At 41.8% G+C, this 22,307-nt stretch overlaps 2 protein-coding genes across 3 annotated transcripts; both read left to right on the top strand.

Moving 5' to 3' along the window:
• Positions 1–15,361, top strand: tcerg1b (transcription elongation regulator 1b (CA150)). 2 transcript variants are annotated; one of them, XM_083889196.1, is made up of 22 exons: positions 19–78; positions 1,662–1,923; positions 2,963–3,115; positions 4,328–4,447; positions 4,526–4,607; positions 4,743–4,985; positions 6,600–6,659; positions 7,514–7,714; positions 8,068–8,174; positions 9,827–9,915; positions 10,004–10,164; positions 10,376–10,457; positions 10,572–10,707; positions 10,968–11,057; positions 11,167–11,285; positions 11,608–11,758; positions 12,044–12,208; positions 13,156–13,338; positions 13,527–13,706; positions 13,852–13,935; positions 14,078–14,178; positions 14,629–15,361. In XM_083889196.1, exons 1-22 carry the CDS (start codon positions 32–34, stop codon positions 14,828–14,830), a joined length of 3,018 nt encoding a protein of 1,005 aa, XP_083745322.1. In that variant the 5' UTR covers positions 19–31; the 3' UTR covers positions 14,831–15,361. The 2 variants fall into 2 exon arrangements, with proteins under 2 accessions (XP_083745323.1, XP_083745322.1); XM_083889197.1 differs by having other exon boundaries at positions 1–78; positions 4,328–4,607.
• Positions 15,362–16,175: 814 nt separating this feature from the next.
• Positions 16,176–21,794, top strand: pcyox1l (prenylcysteine oxidase 1 like; the record flags this gene model as incomplete). The annotated part of the gene is made up of 7 exons (XM_083889971.1): positions 16,176–16,296; positions 16,831–17,037; positions 18,259–18,433; positions 19,466–19,677; positions 20,035–20,175; positions 20,688–21,099; positions 21,545–21,794. Exons 1-7 carry the CDS (start codon positions 16,188–16,190, stop codon positions 21,792–21,794), a joined length of 1,506 nt encoding a protein of 501 aa, XP_083746097.1. The 5' UTR covers positions 16,176–16,187.
• Between the last annotated feature and the right edge of the window lie 513 nt (positions 21,795–22,307).

Raw genomic sequence — 22,307 nt, 5'->3', positions numbered from 1 at the left:
TTTCCAGGAAGACTGGTTACACTTTCCTGTAATGGCGGACCAGGCGGAGAGCGAGACCATTGGATTCAACGACAACAGGTCAGATTAAAGCCAATGAAATGGGAAATCCAATATCTACAAGGCGGCACAAAAAACACAACACTGCAATTTAGTACAAAGTCGCTTTTGGTGGAAAAGGTTTGATAAACACTGGTTTTACGTGGGAGTGTGACCAAGCTAGCTAAGTAGCTTGTAGCTAACTAGCCTGTGTTTCCAAGAGGCTCGCCTCTGCTCTGAGCTCGTGGCACGCGGTAGACACCGGCAGCCTCACCAAACACTGCTGCCACACATTCTCCTCCTATATCGGACGGACTGGTTGAATTACAGGCGCCGTTTTCAGACACAGCCCCTACATTTACAATGTGCGCTGTGTTGGTGCATAATAGCCCGCTAGCTACGCTATGCTAAATTCATTAGTAAGCAGGGGCGCACAACTTCGCGACTGCTCAGTGTTTTGAATTTCTGTTTGTCAAGTTCGTAACCGATTATCTCATTAATTGCTTTTTTGTTCCAAATATATAGTCTTCCAATAGGACAGACTTTTGAATAATTCAGCATTTAATCATCGGCTATATTACATCTCCTGTGTGTATCCATACAGATCTGTGCAGTAATACTGTGCACTCATCCAGCCATTCTATCACGCATCTTTCATACCCATTCACACACTGCTGGTACAGCAACTTGGGGCTAAGTGTCTTGCCCAAGGACACATCGGCACTGCAATAACAAATGAGTTTCCTTGGTGTGGTGGGATAATTAAAATGTAATCTCATCGAATAGTAAACACAGAGCTAAATACAAGACAAATAATCTACAAAAGTGGTATTTCTCTAGCTCTTGTTTTTAGTAGTCTATGTGTTTGTGCTTCCACGCTTGCACTTGCCAATATGACCAACAGAGTTGAAGTCGGCCATCTCTGCTTGCCTTGTTGAAATAAGAGATTCCCTTTGGGTGTATGTGTGTGTTTGTTTTAAAGGTTTTCAGAGACCCTTAACATTTACAAAATTACCCATTGTTAAAACAGTTGCACAAAAAACTCGGTCCACTTTAAAATACAACAATGTCTGTGGAGAAGCATCTGATCTATCAACAAACTCATTATGTGTGGTGACACTGAGCATAAATACAGACACAGACTTTAGAGGTGTCCCCAACCCATCTAAAAGTGTTAAAATACACTATGTATTAAATAATTGGTAAATAAAAGGCTTTGTGTTTGAAAGCATTTTACATGCTCGATAATCATATCAATAGTATTATAAATGTTTTGATTGCATGACCTGCAATGTATGTTGTTAACATAGTATACACTTTAAATGTTTACCTTTTTTGAACTATGACTGTCTTAATGCTCTATTTGCTAAAGAGTAACCATTATCAGCTGTAGTATTGCTGTTTTGGTTATGTCATGAGTGTGGCTTTTATGATTGGCTGCATCATAGGCTTGATGGTTTGATTCTAAATTTCCAAGTATATGAATGAATGATGGGCAGATCAAAGGCAGACAAGCTACACAAGCAACCCCTCTGAGCAATATCATGACTTCCCCACTGCATTTTCATGATATGTGCACCCGTTTTCGCCAGTGATTCCAACTAAAGCTTACTTTTCTCTAATAGAATGGTGCAGCAGGCAGTGCGGTTCCGCGGTCCTGTCCCTGGCCCTGCACCCGGGCCTGTACCCGGCCCTGCACCTGCACCTGTCCAGACCCCGGTGTTACGGGGTCCACCACCACTTCTTAGGCCACCGCCGCCTCCTTTTGGGATGATGAGGGGACCTCCGCCACGACCCCCATTTGCACGTCCTCCCTTTGACCCCAGCATGCCACCTATCCCTCCTCCAGGATCCATGCCCCCACCCATTGGACCTCCTCACTTACAGGTAAATGTGATTTTGTCCCCGAAAGAAAAATGCCAAAAAAGAGAAAATGTTAACTGCTTAAAAAATGTTACACATAGTTAATTTTTTATTGGTTTCTTTTTGTAAAGAATGCAAGTTTTATTTTTAAGTACCTCAATTCAACTTGCAGCTAGCTGTATGTTATACTGTTGTGTCAAAGTTCTGTTTTAAGCCTAATTTGGGTGGTTTTTGGGTGGTATGACTTTCATTCTAAGGCAAGACTTTGCAGTGTGTATTTTATTGAAAGTAGATGTAACCTAAATATCACTAGGGCAATAGTCAATTCTACGCATTAGTGAGGACCGCTTTACATTACGTTTTGAAAGTCATATTGTTTAGCCAGTGATTATGTTTCAGCCAAAATAACCTGACAATAATTTTGTTTTTAACATGTACAAAATGCATGGCAGCACAGGGATGTCGCCAGGTGACACAAAAACAAAACATCACAGATAGAGTGTGAAGCTGATTACTGAATCAGCATTGTATGAATTCATTTAACAATGGTTTTGATGTCGCATATATTTAAGTTACACACTTCAGAAGTCCACCACATGTATTGCAATGTCATAATATCAAAAACAGTGACTGTTGGCTGCCTTTTTCCAACTATTCTTATTAAGACTTTTTTCCTCTTTCTGTTTGTCAGAGTCAAGAGTCGGTTAAATACCTCAAGACTATATTTACATGTGTGAATTATGTCCAAAGAAAAGGGTGAATCTTTCAGCAGAGGTATGGTCCATATTGTGTTGAAGTCATTGTATGTATACCAGCAGTGTTATCTCTAGCAGAGGAGGGGTATGGCTTTTCATAAACTGCTCTTCTTAATTGGTTCTTAGTTGCAGTATTATTTTCAGTGATAAAAAAATTGATGTGCAGACATCATAATTGAATTCATGGGGTGATATATTCGCAGGCTTTTCGTTGTGATAGAGGATGCTGTTGTGAATTTAGAATCCTTGGTCTTTTTCTTACATTTTTTTTTAACCTAATGCTGAGTTTATGTCTTCTCTTCTTTCAGAGACCTCCGTTTCTTCCCCCACCCATTGGTAACCTTCCACCTCCTCCAGGGATGCTGTTCCCTCCAGGGATGCCTCCTGTTCCGAGCTCTGGAACCCCTGTACTCAACCCTTCTGAGGAAATCTGGGTAGAGAACAAGACGTCGGAGGGAAAGGTAAGCTGGAAAACACAAAGCAGTGTTACTGTATGTTTCAACTGTCACAAAGGGGTTGGAGAAATAAATATTGATTCTCATATATTAATATAGTAATGGCCAGAGGTCTTGGTTTAAGCAGCATTACTGGTCCAAAGGGATGTGTGCTGATTTCGAGTCCAAGGGAAATATTTTTGAGTTGACGTTTTGTCAGGATAAAGCTTGTAAACGAGATACTTGAAGTGATTAACTTTGCCAAAAGGAATCAGCTTAAAATTGCACTGCTGTGTCCCATTCCACACTCATACACACAGTGAATCGTGTGGTAAATTGTCTGTTTTCCTACCTGTCTATGATGGTAACCCTGAGGTCTCACTGCACAGGTTTAAAACCACTATCTATTGAATGTCTAGATTTATAATTAAAGGTCCAGTGTTTACAAATTAGTGACATCTAATGGTGAGACTGCAGAGTGCAACAAAGGGAGGACTCCTCCGCTCACCCCTTCCTTTCCAAAGCGAGAACAGGGAACTACGGTGGCCTTCACATACCAGAAAGGATGTCGTTCTTCTTTGTTTGCGTGGTAAGCTACTGCTTGAAAATGTGAAATGCACGCTCTGGCTGGTTTGTCCATTTGGGCTGCTGTAAACTGAGGTTGCCAGTTCTGCGGTTTCTGCGGATTTTTAACAGTTTTTCTGTGTTCTCCATTTTGTCTAATTCTTCCTCTGTGTTTTTTTTTTTTTACATTTTCCAGACGATTTTAACTGGGTTTTTTTTTTTATCAGAACGTTTATCTCATTCAATCAATTTTTGAAATACTGCAATTTTTCTCAAGGCACTCTCATCTGCCATTGATCTGCAGATCATGCACGGGAACAGTTGTCCTGTCTTAATCAATGCTACAATCCATTTGGCAATGATAGTAATTCAGTCGGACTTTAAATGATGTCTGGTCGTATTGTGACATTTTGTTGCAAATATCTGGCAACCCTGGTGAAAACATGGTGGCCTCTGTAAAGCAAGGCCCTTGACTTAAAGGCTTATTCTAAGAATATAGTAAAACTATTTTTATTTGTAAGTGGTAATACACTCTTGCCAACACTTTTGGGTAGTTTATTCCATTTCTGTGAAGAAAACCTCCTCAATGTCACACACTGGACCTTTAACTTTTATTTTCTCACTGTTTTTCACCAATTTACATGTGTTCATTGTGCCTGTTATTTTTTTCCACAGGCATATTACTACAATGCCAGGACCAGAGAGTCATCGTGGAGCAAACCAGATGGTGTGAAAATCATACAGCAGTCTGAGCTCAACCCTCTTCTGGTCGGAGCTGGGCCTGCGGGGGCTGGGGTAAGTGGGGGGGTGACTGCAGCTGCAAGTTCGAGCACTGTCAACACTACAGCCAGCACTGCTGCCTCCCTGTCTCAGGCCCCTGCCACAACCCCCTCCCGCACAATTACCTCCGGTCCAGACTCCACCACCTCCCTCTCGCCTTCTGTGAGCATCGCAGGTGAGAATAGTGTTTAATCCAGCATACACCGATCCATTAGCACTGTGAGATTCTGATAATGTAAATAAAGTGGATTATTATTTATCCACACACAAGCAGAAATGAAAACCTCGTTTGTTTTGATGTTCCCAACAGCCTCTGTTGTAGCAAACCATCCCCCTGTTGCCACAGTGTCCTCGACTGTTGCAGTGTCTCCAGTCACTGTGGTGACTGTTTCCACAATGCCATCGCCTGTTACAGCGGTGCAGACTGTGCCACTGCTGCCCGCGGGCCTGCCTCACAGCGTGGCCCAGCCCACCACAGCCATACCTGCCTTCCCTCCTGTCATGGTGCCACCTTTCAGGGTGCCCCTGCCTGGCATGCACATTCCTCTACCAGGTAAGAACGCATAAACGTTCAGGTCACAATATCAGGCTACTACTAATCGTCTATATCGTGTATATCCACTAATCAAGTTGATAGAGATAACAAACATTGCACTCCACTAGAATCTTTGTTTAAATTGAATCGATTTTGCATCCATAGTGTTTTTTGAGTAAATACATACATTTTTGATATGATTTGTTTACTGATATTGTTCCATACCCGATTGTTGTAAAATGTCCTCAAGGTAGTTACTTTATTTTTTATGTTGATTTTATTTAATATCACCATTGACCACACTCTACATCTCTACAGTACAGTCATACCATTTGAAGTTCAATATATACAGCCTACAAACACAGCAGACATTTTAAAGTAGTTACTAAGTTATCCAGTTGTTGTGCAGCCTGGTCTGCATACATGTCATCTTTGCTTATCAGAAGAAAACAGTGATGCTATGTTGTTTTGAGGTGTCGATTGTGGACAAACAAAGAAAAATGTCCCCCCGAGCGAACAATCATGACCCCAAAGCATCTGAATAGCAGCGGGTGTAGGTATTTATGGAGCTGCAACATCAATTGCAAAGTAATTAACACATTTCCAGACTTGTTAGCTTAGTCTCATGTGACTGAGAGTTGTTCGCTCTCACTGTCACGGGAGACTATCGTGGTCATTTGAAAGTCTTGCTAATTTCAGTTCAGGGTACAGGCATTCTATGAATTGATGTTGAATCTTCTAAAATAATTCATATTTTTAAACCTAGCCCTACTCACCACCCAATATTTAAAACTCTGCTCCACTAGTCTTACAACAACCCTTGTTTAAAAGGTGTGCTGTATTTCATTGTCTCAGATTTGACTTTGTAATGTGTTATCAGGTCACTACTCATAAAACATATTTATGAATATTTTTGGTATGTTAACCAGGTTTGATTATTGAATAACGCTGATGCCATTGAGCGTCTCAGCTGTGTGTTGTTTTGTCAAAACTGCAATTGAGTTTACTGTCTCTGTGGAAACTCTGATTCAGCATCGTTAACATATTTATTGTGACAACAGTAAATGAAGGTAGGTGATGGAGTCCAGAACCTCCACAGGAGGGTAGAATTATTTTGTGGCTGTAGGAACGGACTCTTTCACAGGTTATACATGTAGAATGTCCTTTCAATGCTCCACTTATCTTTATGTCTGTTTCTGATCTGTACCTGTTGCTTTTTCTTCTCCTCTGTTTCTCTCTGTCCTTCATTCAAACAAAAAGCTAATTTAGGTCTGTTTGTTTCTTTGTCTCTGGAAGTATTGATTGGCATAATCAAATCAAAAATATGGTCAGATAGGTCGAGGTCTAAATTAGGGCCTGGATTTATTCAGATGATACATACCAGGGGTGCTTCCTGATTGAGTTTAAGATGTTTAGTATTCAGTCTTTCATGTTTTTCTTTCTTTATTTGTTTGATATATTCACCCTGCTATCAATATTACTTTAACCTGTAAAGACGGTGTTAGAAAGAGTGCACAATCCACAATTCTGGCCTTCTGTTGTTTGAGTAGGGCCACAAACGACACAATAGTAGCTGATGTCTCGTGTCCTGCTGTTTTCAACCAGATGCTTGCTTGTCCATTGTTCTTTCAGGTGTAGCAATGATGCAGATAGTAGGTGCGCCGTGTGTAAAGGCAGGCCCCAGTGCTAACGGTAAACACCCAACCGCTCGCCTCTGAGACCTACAGTAGCATGGTAGTAGTGCATGATGTCCACATCAAATATATGGGAACCTCCAACAGTGGCACTGTGGTGAATGCTGTCAACATGATCCATTCAGTGTACAGTGTTCAATATGTCACATAAAACATTTCACCACCACCACCATGTTTTTTAAGATGTTCTACTGGCCTTGTTTTGCAGCATTTTGTTTAAAGCGAACAGGAAATAAAAGTAATCTCAGATTCAAACATTAGAGTTTAAGTCTCTTCACTGACCGGTGAATACTCTTTGTTTGCGCGTTGTCCTCAGGACCTGCTAGGCAGTTGTTTTGCTTTGTTTACTGTGACTGGTAAATCAGGGCACACACACTTGAAAAATCAGCCACTGAATTGTTAGATAATTGGGCCAATTCATCACTGATTGTTAGGCACAGTCCTCTTTTAGTGTGTTAGTCACACAATGTTCGTGAGCGCCATTTTAAAGGCTAGCTTCTGGCTGTCTTTAGTTAGAACTACTTGTGGTTGTGTGGTTCTTCTCTTTTGTGGCATGGTCGTCTGTGTGGTCAGTGCCTTGTATGGTTATGTATGTCGTGTTTACTGTCAGTAAACTATGTTTGGACGTTCTACAGAATGAGTTAATACAGATTTCTGGTTCACTTGCCTAATAATCTACTTTTTTAGATGATGACAGATACTTATCAATAGACAACCTGGAGCATGTCATTACACAAGATCATGTCTTAACTAATGCATTTTCTCTAGTTTAGGCCACTATACTACTATTCTTGTTGGCTCAGATATGGTCATCAGTTAATCATGGTCTGTCTTTTCTCTGACTAATTTCAGGTATGCTTCCTGGTATGGGCCCGCCTTTAGTTTCCATGATGCACCCCCAGCTGGCTCTGTCAGCAGCTCCTGCCTCCATGGCTGCATCATTGCACCTTCCCGAGTGGTCAGAGTACAAAACAGCTGATGGGAAAACATACTACTACAACAACCGAACACTGGAGTCCACCTGGGAGAAACCACAGGCCCTGGTGGAGAAGGGTAGGCACTGTGGATATTGTGTGCACTCTGACACACTCGCAAGCACCTGGAAGTCTGCAAACAGGCACCTATCTGACAGTACTACCTGATAATCATTAATTGAGACCATTAACTGCTCAGGAAGATGTTATTTTTTACATAATAAATCAAGTCACCAGTAAAAACTCATTTTCCCAAAGGCTTCCATTCCATATCATTCCATTCAAACAGAGTTTGTTTTGCCAGTAGAGTTGACCCCAAGTAGCAAGCTGCCTCTTCAACCCTACATCCTGGGCTTTACTTTTCAAACTGGAATGTGACTATTGTATATTCATATGTTTGTGTTTGAACTTTTTTCTCCTCACTGTCGTCAGAAAAAGAAGCAGAAAAAGCAAAGGAGCGTTTGGCCCAAGAAGAAGCCGAGGCAATGGAGCTGGAGGCTGAAGATATCAAAACAGAAAACTCAAGCAATGAGAAGGAGGTATGTTAAAGGTTGACATTTTTAGATTTGGAGTGATTCTCACATGGAAATCAAAAAAGAAAGCTGTATATATACGTACAAAGAAACCTGTCCTACAACAGGTGTTAAAGGTTCAGTCATATGTATGTGAAAATTAAAATGTGTTTTGTTTTTATAGCATTAGAATAAACTTCTTAAACTTAAACAGCTTGAACATTTACTTATTACACAATCGAAGAACAGAATAAAACAATAAAATAAATAAAAGAAAAGTTGCAGTGCAGTTTAACCTCTTCTTCCCTGACCCTCCTTTTGGAGTCCCTGCTCGAAAATGACATGCCCAAACTAAATAGAGTAAACCTATGCAGTTACAAGCTCTATGTGGATTATCTTGGTATCAAAATAAAGATAACACTTGTGAGATTCCACCAGAGGTGTAAGTTTCACTGTAGATGTCACTGTGTCAGAGTAAATGTACATGGAACACAGCATAAATGAAGGATTTTTTTCTCTCGCCTAAAAAAATATTGCATTTTAAAGCAAATATCACCTTTAAAATATGCAGTAGGAGCTTAAAAACACATGGAGATCATGTAACAACATGTGGACATGAGCTGTGCAAAGTCTGATGCTGCTGAAATGAAGCAGAGTGAAATTACAGCGGTTTTAGTAAAGAGATGTCTGGGCGTTCTCACTTTTGGCACAGCTTGGCACCATCTGTGCCATTTGAGATTTCTTAGGTACCAAATTATTAAAAACCAATCAAATTTTATTTATATGTCACTACAGATCTAAAAAGAACTTGTTTTGAAAAAAAAAAAAAAAAAAAAGTATAATAACTCGCCTAAAATCGATGCTCCCTGTGCGTTGCGTAATAATAACTCTGTGGCTCTGAAGTGTCTTCAGTTACGCAGCACCATAGCTCTGGCTTACCTTGGTCAATTAGGGTGATTGACAGCTCGTTTTAAACGTCTAAACCGGTAAAATCAGACCCCGGTCTCCAAATGCGTGTGAATCACTTCATTAGAGAGTCAAAAGGACATAAATGCATATGACGCATTTAGGCGGACATTCGCCCTTCTCTAATCAGAACGATCTAATGTCGCTCTGTAATGGTAAATCAGACCGGGATTTGTCCCCAAAGCATGCTGGGAAGTGTAGTTCTTCATTAGAAGGGGTTTTGTTCTGGTGGAAATAATTTATTTTCATAAACAGCAAAGGTAAGACAACCTTTCTGGTTGTAGTTCTTGAAAGTCAGTTGTTGTTTTGCTTTTATTTTGGGGCTGGATCCGTGAATCTTGGTCGTAGAGTGATAAAAATTGTACCGCTGGAATCTGTAGATTCTCCGCTGTCCAGCCCACACGTGTTTTTTTTGTTTACATAATCACGCTGGCGCTCCGGTGCAGCTTTTCAATGTGTGTGCTGTGACGGTTTTTTTCCGCTCCTGCTGTTTAATCAATCGGTGTTTTAACTGTGTTTCGTGAACATAAGAATGATTTATATGAGCTTCTAGCTGAGTTTCTGACCTTTCTGTGGGTATGCAGCATGTCTGTGTTTGTTGAAGTTAGATATGGTTTTATGAAGCTTTTATCGCTGCGTCTGACGCTGCCCCCGATCCCGGGGGCAACCGTGAAGAAGAGGTTAACACTTCAAATGTTTTTTTCTTCAACAAGGAGCCTAAAGAAGAGGAGATGACAGAAGAGGAGAAAGCAGCTCAGAAAGCCCGGCCTATAGCAACCAATCCTATTCCTGGCACACCATGGTACACCACTGTCCACTTTAATTCTTCTTATTTTCTTCTTCAGTCTCTATAGCACTTCTTGATGTCTTTGTCCATCAATTCTTCTCAGGTGTGTGGTGTGGACTGGGGATGATCGTGTGTTTTTTTACAACCCCACCACGCGGCTGTCCATGTGGGACCGCCCCGAGGAATTGGTCGGTCGAGCCGACGTCGACAAGCACATCCAGGAGCCGCCGCACAAGAGAGGCTTGGAGGACAGCAAGAAGACAGGTGTGGACAAAGACACACTCACAGCACTTGTGTTGACTTATTTTTAGCACTTTATCTGATCTCTGTGCAAAATCAGTGGTGAGAGAACCATAGGTGCACTCATGGTTTCTTACTATGTGCAAGGTTATTTAATGGTTTGTGTAATTGTAAGTACAGTCTGTGATTTGAATGTAAACAAAGGTCATTAAGTGATGTTCTTGTATGTTCACAGCCGTCAATAAGGAAGAGCCGGAATTAGCTATGGCTACAGAAGAAAATCAGGACGAGGAGCCAACCAAAGCTAAAAAGAGGAAGTAAGTATCTCACTTTCTTTTCTTTTTGGCCTCTTCTCCATGTGGCTTCTTTCTCTATCACTTGATTATTATTTTTTTAATCTCTTGTGACTGACCACATCTTCATCTTCGCAGGAAGGAGGACGTAAAGGAGGCAGACTCAGACAAGGAAGCAGCAATGGAGGCTGAACTCAGAGCTGCCAGAGAACGAGCTGTAGTGCCCCTGGAGGCCAGGATGACCCAGTTCAAAGACATGTTACTGGAAAGAGGGGTAAGCAAATTATTTTATTATCATCATTACACAGTTTATCAAAGTAAAAGGAACCATGTCATAGTGCTGGAGATTTTTTGACAAGATGGGCAGTGAAAAAAACCTACAATAAATGCTGTTTTCCTGATGGTTTGTTCTCGAATTTTACAGAAGGATGTTCCTAGTTCTGTGTTTTTTGTAGACCTATGCAGTTCATGTTTTTTTCATTCATGGTTACACCTGACTGCTTCTAATGCACTCAATGTCTCTTATACATGTAGGTGTCTGCTTTCTCCACTTGGGACAAAGAGCTTCATAAGATTGTATTTGACCCACGATACCTTCTGCTCAACCCAAAAGAGCGAAAACAGGTTTGGTTTTTCTCTTTCCTGTTTCACCATTGCTCTTTTTCACTGTCTCATAGCACTGACGCACTCATTAAAAGACCTTGACAAAAGTCCCGATCGATGTCCTCTGCAGGTGTTCGATCAGTACGTGAAGACACGAGCAGAGGAGGAGAGGAAAGAAAAGAAGAACAAGTTGATGCAAGCCAAAGACGAGTTCAGGAGGATGATGGAGGATGCAAAGCTCACACCAAGGTTAAGGGACTGGCCTGTTTTCCTTCACCAGAATCTGTCATCATTCCATTAATAGCTAATATTTATATCTGTGGTTTGCAGCTGCTGATATTTAATCTTGTGTGGAAATATTTAGTCAGTACCTACCTTCTAAGAAGAGAACAATTCCATTTCAGGATTATTATTTTTGCCAGAGAGGTTTTTGTTCTGATTTTAGCTTATAGTTTAACTTAAGTAGAGTTGGTTAATAATCTATTTAACTGTTATGGACTTGACTTACTTGCCTGAGAGTGTTCTATCATCATGACAAAATGTGGGTCTCTCAACTTCTGTTTGTTTATAGGACGACGTTCAGTGAATTTGCGGTGAAGCATGGACGAGACCCACGATTTAAGACCATCGAGAAGATGAAGGACAGGGAGGCCATCTTTGTGGAATTCATCACAGCTATGAAGAAGAGAGATAAAGAGGACTCCAAGTCCAGAGGAGAGAAGGTATGACTCACTCTCACACAAATATCAATGTGTGTGCAGCATCTTGTCTTTTATACTGCTGATGTTCCTGGGACTCTGCTTGGTTCCTATCATGTTCCATGTTTTTTTCCACACATTTAAAATAGACTTTGATTAAGGTTGCAAATTAATTATTTTTCCTTAGCCACTGTTGAACCGTTTAATAGTTTCGTCTGTGTAGATGCGCATTCATCCAGGTCCAGGTGTTTATGTCCAGTTGCGACTGACTTAATGACATTTTTGAATATCCCTTATGTTTGGTTTCAGGTGAGGCAAGACTTCTTTGATCTGCTCAATGAGCAGCACATAGAGGGAGGCCAGCGATGGAGCAAAATTAAAGAGAGGCTGGAGACTGACCCTCGATACAAGTCTGTGGACAGCTCTGCGCTCAGAGAAGAACTTTTCAAACAGTACATGGAAAAACAAGCCAAGGTAGGAGCACGTCTGTGTTATAGAAAGATGGAAAGAACATGTCTTTATCAGCAAGGGGATTTTGACATGATTTAGGAGGAAAAGCACAAGTGTCACTTATAAACATTTACAGTGGCTCTCTTCAGTTCATAGTGCGACTGTGAGCCCTAATGAATCCTAAAGCTGCAGAATCTATTTAAACATGTTTTTCCTCTGTCCTGTCGAAATGTCTGCTGTGAAAAAAAACTAATGACAAAAATAGGTTATGTGGCAATTAAAGAGAATATTCTTTTTGATATTTGATCTCCCAATGAGCAGCTGTAAAATTATCTTTGTTGCACAGGATTCTGGATGTAAGTAAACATTGTTATAAGCTTTTATGTATATGTATGCTCTTATTGCTGCATTTGTATTCCATTCATCTGTTTGTATGCTGATTTTCTACTCTGTTGTAAAACACCATATTTATATTTAATGATGTGGAAATGTCAGTGTATCGATACAAGTTAAATAGAACAATGGATATTTATTCTCTCCTGAGGTTATTAATGTTGTGAGACTCAAGTATCAGATCCACATGGTGCAATGGTGAGACTTACTTTGCTTATAGTACCTGCCAACTATTTTGATAATCGATAAATTGGTTTGAGCGCTGTTGTTTTTGATCTGATTTTCAGTTAAATGTTAATATTATTTCTGGTTTCTTTGTTCAAAATAATAAAGAAATCATTCAAATGGAGTAATTCTAGTTTGTGGGCAAATTGAGACATTGGAAAACATTGTCATTTCAATCAACATAGTTCAAAAATGACATTTTAAATCTATTAACCAAGAAAATAATTTACAGATAAATCAATATGATAATAATTGATAGTTTTGAATTAATATATGAAACAAATGCATTATATTATTACTATTGGATTACTAGAACAGAACTGAAAGAAATGATGTGTGTGTCACCTGCACAGAACGTGGACATCGACAAAGAGCGAGAGTTGGAGCGGCAGGCTCGTATCGAGGCCAGTCTCCGAGAGAGAGAACGAGAGGTGCAGAAGGCTCGATCGGAACAGACCAAAGAGATCGACCGGGAAAGGGAGCAGCACAAGAGGGAAGAGGCCATCCAACATTTTAAAGCTCTCATGTCCGATATGGTGAGGCGTCACAGGTTTTTCTTTTCAGTCCTTTACTGAAGATATTCATGTTTTACAACTACATTGCAACTTCCTAGACATTTAATTTAGACATAATATATAAAATCTGTATATATTGTTACAATCTGTTAAATATTTGGAATTGATTACAGGAATTAACCATTTTTATTTATTCCTTTATTCCTAAGGTACGATCTTCAGATGCCACGTGGTCGGACACACGGCGTAACCTGAGGAAGGACCATCGCTGGGAGTCGGCATCGCTGCTAGAGAGAGAGGAGAAGGAAAAGCTGTTCAATGAACATGTTGAAGCGCTTGCCAAAAAGAAGAAAGAACAATTCAGGCAGCTGCTGGACGAGACTAGCATGGTGAGATCTTTAATATTGTCTGTCATTATCCATCTTATTATCATTATCCATCTTAAGTGTAACACCAATAGTTTTAACAACCTGATTTAGATCGATCATACATGTATTTAATTATCGTATTGACAGATCTTTGTTTATGTTGTAGATCACTCTGACTACTGGATGGAAGGAAGTGAAGAAGGTCATCAAAGAGGATCCTCGCTGTATCAAGTTCTCCTCTAGTGACAGAGTAAGTCTTTGCTATTAAAAATCTGCAGAATCCCTGAATTGATTTTATAAATATGTGCACATTTACTGCATTTTTTAAAGTTATTTCAAATGCTTTTTGTGTGAATTCAGTTGTGTGATGTTCTGATCTGTCTTGTGTGTAGAAGAGACAACGCGAGTTTGAGGACTACATCAAGGACAAGTACATCATAGCCAAAGCTGACTTTCGAACTCTGCTAAAGGAGACAAAGTTCATCACATACAGGTCTGTACGCACGCACGCACGTGCGCACACACACACGCACACACGCACGCACACACACACACACACACACACACACACACACACACACACACACACACACACACACACACACACACACACACACACACACACACACACACAGGATATACATAATCAAAACAAGTGTCAATAGTAGCATTTATAATATCATTTATTTCACAGCAGCTTCAAGCAGGAAGTAAACCTCCCTGTTACACATTGGACCTTTTAGAATGCATTTTGAATGAATTTTAGAAAGTCCCTGAGAATTTTGAAATTGTATTTATGAACAAAACATCACAAAAGGAAAATCACAGGAAAAAATTATAACACATCCATTGTGTCTTTGTCTTAATAGAAAGAAAGAAGTGTAAACACTGATTATTAATTAATGTTCTTCTTCTGGCACGTCTCACATTGACCTCTGTCTAGGTCGAGAAAGCTCATCCAGGAGTCAGAGCAGCATTTGAAAGACGTGGAGAAAATCCTTCAGAATGACAAGCGTTACCTTGTTCTGGAGTGCGTCCCCGAGGAGCGCAGGAAGCTCATCATGTTCTACATTGAAGACCTAGACCGTCGTGGCCCGCCACCTCCGCCCACTGCCTCCGAGCCCACCCGACGCTCCACCAAGTGACCAGTCACTTCAGCTTCTCGGCCAGTGTCCTAACCCTTCCTGTCCACCCTTTGGCCAGAGCATGACCTCCCCAACACCCCCCTGAACCCTCCAGGCCCACAGCTGGCCTCACAGCGTTATTACTGGGGGTTCCGTTGCTTAGAGATGTACCATAGAGATGAACGGTTAAGGTCTCCGTGTTATGTCGCCTATTAGCTCTGAAAAAACCCTGCGTTTGAGACAACGGCAGGAAACTGAGGTCATCCGATCTCAAGGTGATCCTTAGTCCCTCACCTCTGACTGACCACATAAGAGGGAAGGGGGACAGTGATGAGGCTGCTGCCTAAGCAGCCACAGAGGTGTAAGATAGCTGATGTAAATGAAGTTGAGTGTGTGCCTGTGAGTGTGTGTGGGTGTGTGCGTGCGTGCGCATGTGTCTGAGGCATCTTCAAGCCTTACAGCTCCACTGTGCCAGTCATTGTTTCAGTCATTGGCTCAGTGTGAATGTTAGTTTCTGCCCAGTGGTTTACTCCAATGTTGCAGCAGTTTTCTCTGGTGATTGAAATAAAGGCAACTTCCACTGTTTTTCAATAAACATCCTGTGTATTTTTTTTTCTAAAACATTCATTTTGCAATGGAGACATACAGAAAAAAGTACACCATTCATCTTCTAACACTTTATCCTCCACATGAGGGTTGCTGATGCCAATCCCACCTGAAAGGTGGGGTACACCCTGAACAGATTAGTCCTAATCTAAAACCTCTGTATTTACTGACTCAGATACTAAAGGATCCCGTGTTAACAAATACAGTATGTCCCGCAGTTAATTTCTGTCCCCTGATGTCCACAAACCAATTATAAAATAAACTTCAAATTAGTTTGAATTCAAGGTAAAGTTAACGTTACCTCCATTCTTCCCAATAAAAAAAATAATTACAGACGTATATAAATATCATTTTCACCAGGTAAAATTATGATGTTAATCAAATCAAAGTCAAATTTAGCCTATGAATGTTAAAATGGCTCATCTCAGTCATCCAGCGCTGCGTAAAAAGCGCACGTGCACGTGAAGCACGTAAGTCGTTTATTATCTGACGTAAGCAGCTAAGGGCTGTGATTGGACGAGACCAATGAACAGGATGTTGCCGGACGCAGTGATGCTGCTCAACAACGCCTTGTTATCACGAATTACAGGCCATTTTTGTGCAGTATTTGCGAAAATTAAAAAAGACACAAGTATGTACAGTGATAGTTAACTGATACGTGTTTACTGTTGTCGTACTGTTGTATGTGAAGGAAAGGGAAAGTAATAATGTGGTAGTTCGGTCACTGCTCGGCTCGTCCTCTCTCCCCGGTCACCTCTGCTCTCAAGCCGCTATGTTCGTGTCTCTGCTCCCGTTGTTCGCCGTCCTGCTGTCAGCCTGCGTGGTCGTGGGAGAGCCGGAGGAAAACGTTAATGTCGACGGAGCCCCGCCGTCCAGAATAGGTAAACCTGAAGGAAAAGGAGCCCAAATGTGTTGTAGACATCATAGCCAGCTGCTAACGTTAGCCTCCATTCAGAGCCTCACATGCTAACTCGGCTGAATCATAATCCATGTGTACGGAAGAGTATTAGGGCCATGTTAAAAATTGGCCCTAAAGCTCTAATACTCTTCCATAAATGTGTAATTATACATATATCTATATTTTACCGTGTACAGTCATAATATTACATAAATATGACAGAGAAATATAGATATAGTGCAATAAAATGCAGAAACTTCACTGGACTAAATTGAAGCATCCACCTTAATATAAAACTATAGAATTGTACCAAATATCAGGGCCGTTTCTAGCTTTGTGGGGGCCCTATGCTGTTTGGAGGCCCCCAGCTTGCTTAAATATGATGGATGTGAATGGATAGACAGAACTGTAGCGTAAATCGGCTTTGCTTTGAGTGGTCATCAAGACAAGAAAACTGCTGTGTAAATAGAGTTTTTGCCTTGAAATAATTTCCATTCTTCCTCTTTGAACCCTCCAGCGGTGGTTGGGGCGGGGATAGGAGGCAGCACCACGGCCCACTTCCTGCGGCAGCACTTCGGTCCAGAAGTGCAGTTAGATGTGTATGAAAAGGGTGAAGTCGGGGGGCGTCTCGTCACCATCTCTGTCAATAACAATGACTACGAGTCCGGAGGTTCCATCATTCACTCCCTCAACCTCCACATGCAGGACTTTGTCAAACAGCTTGGTGGGTTAACACACACACAGCACAGAATAAAAGGCCAAAGAAACAGTAACTATGTAATAGTATGTTTGTGACTGCTGAGGGTTAGTTTCTGTATGGTCTTCTCGAGATACTTTGAGAGAAAGGTTGGATTTTAAATCATGAGAAGCAAAATAAAACAAGCTGGCCTGAAAAAAAATGACTCCCAGTGACACCAGGAAACATCTGTTCAGAGTTACAAGTCGTGGAAAACTGGTGGAATAGAGATACATGACGCGTAACAACAATGGAAATAAGTCTTAAACTTGATCAGATTTTGTTTGTGCCTCCAGTGTACACGCTGGACAGGAAGATCGAACATCAGTCAAGAAGACAGAACGATGGTCTGAATTAACTAAGCAGAACCACATCTGCATCTTCTTAACTGGACGACATACCGTATTGGTTCTACTTCCAAGCTACTTGCACCTTGTCTTGGTGCATTTAAAGTCCCTGATACATCTCCTCTGATACAGAAAATGTGTTGCGAAATTTGAATGACAATGAAACAATGAAATTTAGATTTCCAATTGTGTAAAATTCAGAATATTGTCTACTCTGAGATGCTGGGGCGTGTCCGCCGGAGGAGCCGCCACACACATACTGACCTATATGGTTTATAGTGGGGTTTAGTCTTTATTTGTACTCAATATAAATGTAATTGCACCAGAATCAAATTTCCTGTTCAACAAACGTGTAAAGAAGTGCTTTGATCTCACCTCAAGCGTGTATGCAAGTCTGTGTCCACTGGAGGAGTTCTGTCATCTCCTCCTAATACACTGCCACATACTCGTCTGTCTGCAAACGTTGCTGTCGATCAGTGTTTGTGCAATGCTTTGGTATCAAACCGCATGTCTCAGTTGAACGACTAAACACAGATCTGGTTTAACTTCAGCCCTGCTCTTTGTCTCCCTCTTTCTTTTGTCAGTGGTACCTGCAGCCTCACAGCAGGAGTCTGCTCCTTCTCGACTTCATTTCCTCATCTTTAGGAATTTCAGACAGAGCTTTTCTGTGTGTTTTTGCACTGTGAGACATATTTTCAAGACAAAGATTGTGAGGAGGATACTCATTACAGGGACTTTAAGCATCATTTAAATGAAAGAGAGGTTTCAGAGAATTAGCATCAATGCAGAATCATGGTTTATTAAATATTACATCGCCCCCGTTCCTCTGCCTTCAATGTGTGTTTTTTGTCGGCACGTCAAGGTCTGAAGTATCGTCGCAGTGTGGCAGGCAAGATGGCGGTGTTTAACGGTGATGAGGTGATTCTGGAGGAAACAGACTGGTACCTGCTGGACCTTTTCCGCCTGTGGTGGCGCTACGGCATCAGCTTCATCCGTCTGCAGATGTGGGTGGAGGAGATTATGGAGAAATTCATGAGGTAAGCAAGACATTTGAGCATCCTGTTTGGGGTTTAGTTTGCATGTACGTTTGTTGTAGATGTCGGGCATGTCATTTACATATTAAAAATATTATGTAGTTTGATATCAAGTTTGTGGTATCAATTGTGTTATTGAGTTGAGCAACAAAGGTATTTTCTTTTCCAGTGAAAGCAATTCCATTTTAATCCCTTTTGTTTTCACAAAGTGACTCATAGACTGTTAAAACAGCTTCCTCAGGTATAGAATGACTGCACAACACTGCCGTCTAGTGTTGTGCAGTCAATGGGCAAAGCCTGTGCAGAGCCGCTAATTGTTTCCTACGGCTTTGGCATTTGCAGCTGTAATCATTTCAGAACGTCTTCTCAGTATGTGTGACGGAGCAGGATGTCTCTTTTACATATCGACAACCATCTGCAGGAAATCGCTTCGGGCCACTGTGATGAAAATTCAGTGCTCTACACCTTCCAACATTTTAACAACACAGCATAAAACAGTCACATTATTATGCCTTTTGGTCAAGTGGACTTGCTCCAGATATCAAGTGAAGCACAACCTCATACATATTTGTCAACTATGGCCAAGATGTTGAATCTTTGCATGTTTCCTTGACACGAACCAGCCCCCTCCTGCATTACCACTTATCAACCTCTATTTCCTCCCTCAGGAAATTATTCTATGTCTCGCTGTCTTTGTCTCAGTCAACAACAGTGAGCATACGTATCCCTCCCCTGTCCGTTTCTCGTATCTACAGCATTTATAAATGCAAGAAACTCCTGTCTGTTCATCTGATAACTGTCCAACAGGTTGCTTGACAGACGTCAAACTTGGCTGGTGTCCTACCAAGGGCAATAGTGTGTGTGCAGTGTCAACTTCAAAGTTATTTGGATGAGGAATGCAAGAAATTGTTATGCACAACAGAAAAATTTGCTGAGAATATTGTGATATTTTTATATTCAAAGTTATGAGAAAAAAATCCATATAGTTATTTTCACTTACAGTATGTGTTGTCTTTGTGTCCATGTGTAATTAAGGATATACAAGTACCAGGCCCATGGCTACGCCTTCAGCTCGGTGGAGCAGCTGCTGGACTCTCTTGGAGGGGCTGGATTCATCAACATGACCCGCAGGCCTCTCTCTGATTCGCTGCTGGAGCTGGGTGTGTCGCAGCGCTTCATCGATGAAGTCATCGCGCCCATCATGAGGGTCAACTACGGGCAGAACGTCAGCATTCCTGCCTTCATAGGTCAGAGGAGTGATGGAATGAGCAGTAGAGGGAAGGTGTGCTGAGTGAGGATGAGTGAGTGGCTGCAGGAAAGTAAGAAGGGGGGGGGGGCTGCAGTTTTTAAATAAAGGACACTTGTGAGCTGAACATCGACGTCCCTGCTGATGTAGGTCAGGAGACAGGGAAAAACAGTGGAGGGAACAGGAGACAAGGAAGGAAGGAGCAGCCAGTCAAGAATAGAAGAGAGGAAAGCAAGGTGAGAGGAGGGGGTGGCCTGTGGGAGCGTGAGAGACAGGAAAGCTTGTGGGCTGCTTGTAATTGGTTTGGAGAGCTTGGCACTGTCTGTTGTGAGTGAGTGAGTGTGTCTGTGTGTTTCAGGCGCTGTATCTTTAGCTGGCACCCAGAACAACCAGTGGGCGGTGGAAGGAGGAAACAAACTGGTGTGTTCTGGCCTGCTGAAGATGGCCAACGCGAACCTCCTGAAGGCAGAAGTCAACACCATCTCCCCCGTCCAGATAGGTACTTCCCCCAATGCTGACTGAATGTATTTACACACCGAGCCAGTTGCTCATTTGAATAATGTTTTATACTGAGGGCTTTGATGCAATAACAACATTAACAACAGTTTTTGATAAACTACCTGCATGCCCGTGGAGTTCTTCTACATTATATCTGCCAGCACATGCAGAACCGGCTTGAAACATGTTGTTTACATGCACAAGCTAAGGCCATAGTCCGACTAAGTCTATAGATCTATTTATTAGCCGAGTTAATCGTGATACAAATTAGATGGAGCTCATGTGGTTGCTGTGTTGTCCAAGAAAAGACACCACTGCCATATGATTTCCAGCAACAGTACTCCAGTCTGACTAACTGTGTACATGCAGGAGTAATCGGACTATGAATCACATTATCCGTTTATGTTAGTCCGGCTAAGACTAGCTCGATTTTAGTTATTATTAGTTAAATTATTGTCTAAAATTGGACTTGCATGTAAACACCCTGGCTGATTTTGTGTATTTGTCCTTTAGGAGAGGCGTTCCAGTACCAGCTGAGCTTCACCACGGCAGCAGGAACAGGATCGGAGCTGTATGACATAGTCGTGTTGGCGACGCCTCTCCATACCAGTGTCTCGTCTGAGATCCAGTTCCAAGGCTTCTCGCCTCCCTTTGACCGCTTCCCCAGCCACTATCACACCACTGTAGCAACCATTGTCCACGGTTACCTCAACACATCTTTCTTCAGCTACCCGGATCCCCGTCTGTTCCCCTTCGCAAGCATCTTGACAACAGAGGCACCTGATCTGTTCTTCAACAGCGTGGCTAGTGTTTGTCCAGTCAACATCTCGGCAGGCTTCAGGCGAAAGCAGCCGCAAGAGGCTGGAGTTTACAGAATATTTTCACCACAGCCTCTGGACAAGCCTCATCTCAAAACTCTCTTCAGGTCAGCCTCTCCATTTAATCTAATAATCCTGATATTGACTTGGGCTGTTATTTAATTTCTACATAATTGGACACAGTATGTCTGGTTGTAATTGTACATAATAAAAACACATAAACTCTGCTTCAGGTATGCCTGCCGTAAATCAGAATAGTTTAAAATGCTGATGTCTGTAGTTATAGCTCTCCAGGATGGTTTTAGTCTGGACGAGCAGAAATTTGGAAAGAAAATGATGCAAGCAGTTACCTGCATTCACTTCCTGATTGTTCAGCTTCACATTGTTGTCATTCTAATAACGGCTGCTCGTACTTTTCACCATTGTTGTTTCTTGTTTGTAGTACTTGGAGACTAAAACTAAGAGACACTTGGAAGCCTCTTGCTTCACTGCACAAAGCCATAGCCGTAATAACAATTATTGAACATGGTTTACCTTTACTTTCCATTTCAGGTCGTACTACTCGGTGCAGATGACAGAATGGAAGTCCTGCCCTCGTTACGGCAGCAGCCAGGATCTGTCGCCTCTGGAGCTCCACCCAAATCTCTACTACCTCAATGGAATCGAGTGGGCCGGCACTGCCATGGAGATGAGCTCAGTGGCTGCGAAAAACATTGCCCTGCTCGCTTACCATCGCTGGAACAGGCAGGTGGACATGGTGGACCAGAAAGATCTGATGCACAGAATTAAAACTGAATTATGATGACCTCATCACATGAAACCCAAGACAGGCTTCAGCAAGGATACCGATCAAAGTGTCCATGGAGGGCGGGAGGAAGATGGTTGCTACAGTATGATAGCTTCTCAAAGTAGAGGACTTCAGTGGTCCACTCAGTCCTCTGAAAGTGAGACTGGGTCCAGATTGTGGCTGGTCTTTGTGTCAAGATGTCTGAGACTTCGTGGTATCAGGTCGCACACGCACGCACTGTGTGAGTAAACTGGTGATGAGATCAGGCTGAATTATGACAAGTTGGCGACACTGAACACGAAACAGATATGATTGGACATGGCTTAGGTGTGGAAAGGAAGGAAGAGGGAGGCGGTAATGCAACATTACAGATGCCAACTGCTGTTAAACACCAAAGAAGGAGCAGCTTTGTTCTCGGAGGGAAACTAAAGCCAAGCTTATTATCGGCAAATGCTAGCAGCTTTTTAAACTCTGATTCATAGCTACCAAGCACGTCAGTTTGTCTTTATTACTATTAAGGATGCTATG

This window comes from Microchirus variegatus, assembly GCF_963457635.1.
Source record: "Microchirus variegatus genome assembly, chromosome: 5".
NCBI lineage: Eukaryota > Metazoa > Chordata > Actinopteri > Pleuronectiformes > Soleidae > Microchirus > Microchirus variegatus.
The sequence above is the reverse complement of the archived record's forward strand: the minus strand, read 5'-3'. Positions and strand labels throughout refer to the sequence as shown.

Excerpts from the sequence above, each read along its gene's own strand:
- tcerg1b (XM_083889197.1), top strand. The coding sequence starts at position 32 with ATGGCGGACCAGGCGGAGAGCGAGACCATTGGATTCAACGACAACAG. Across the intron at positions 7,715-8,067 it reads ACAGGCCCTGGTGGAGAAGG|AAAAAGAAGCAGAAAAAGCA; the intron begins GTAGGCACTGTG and ends CACTGTCGTCAG. Across the intron at positions 8,175-9,826 it reads ACTCAAGCAATGAGAAGGAG|GAGCCTAAAGAAGAGGAGAT; the intron begins GTATGTTAAAGG and ends TTCTTCAACAAG.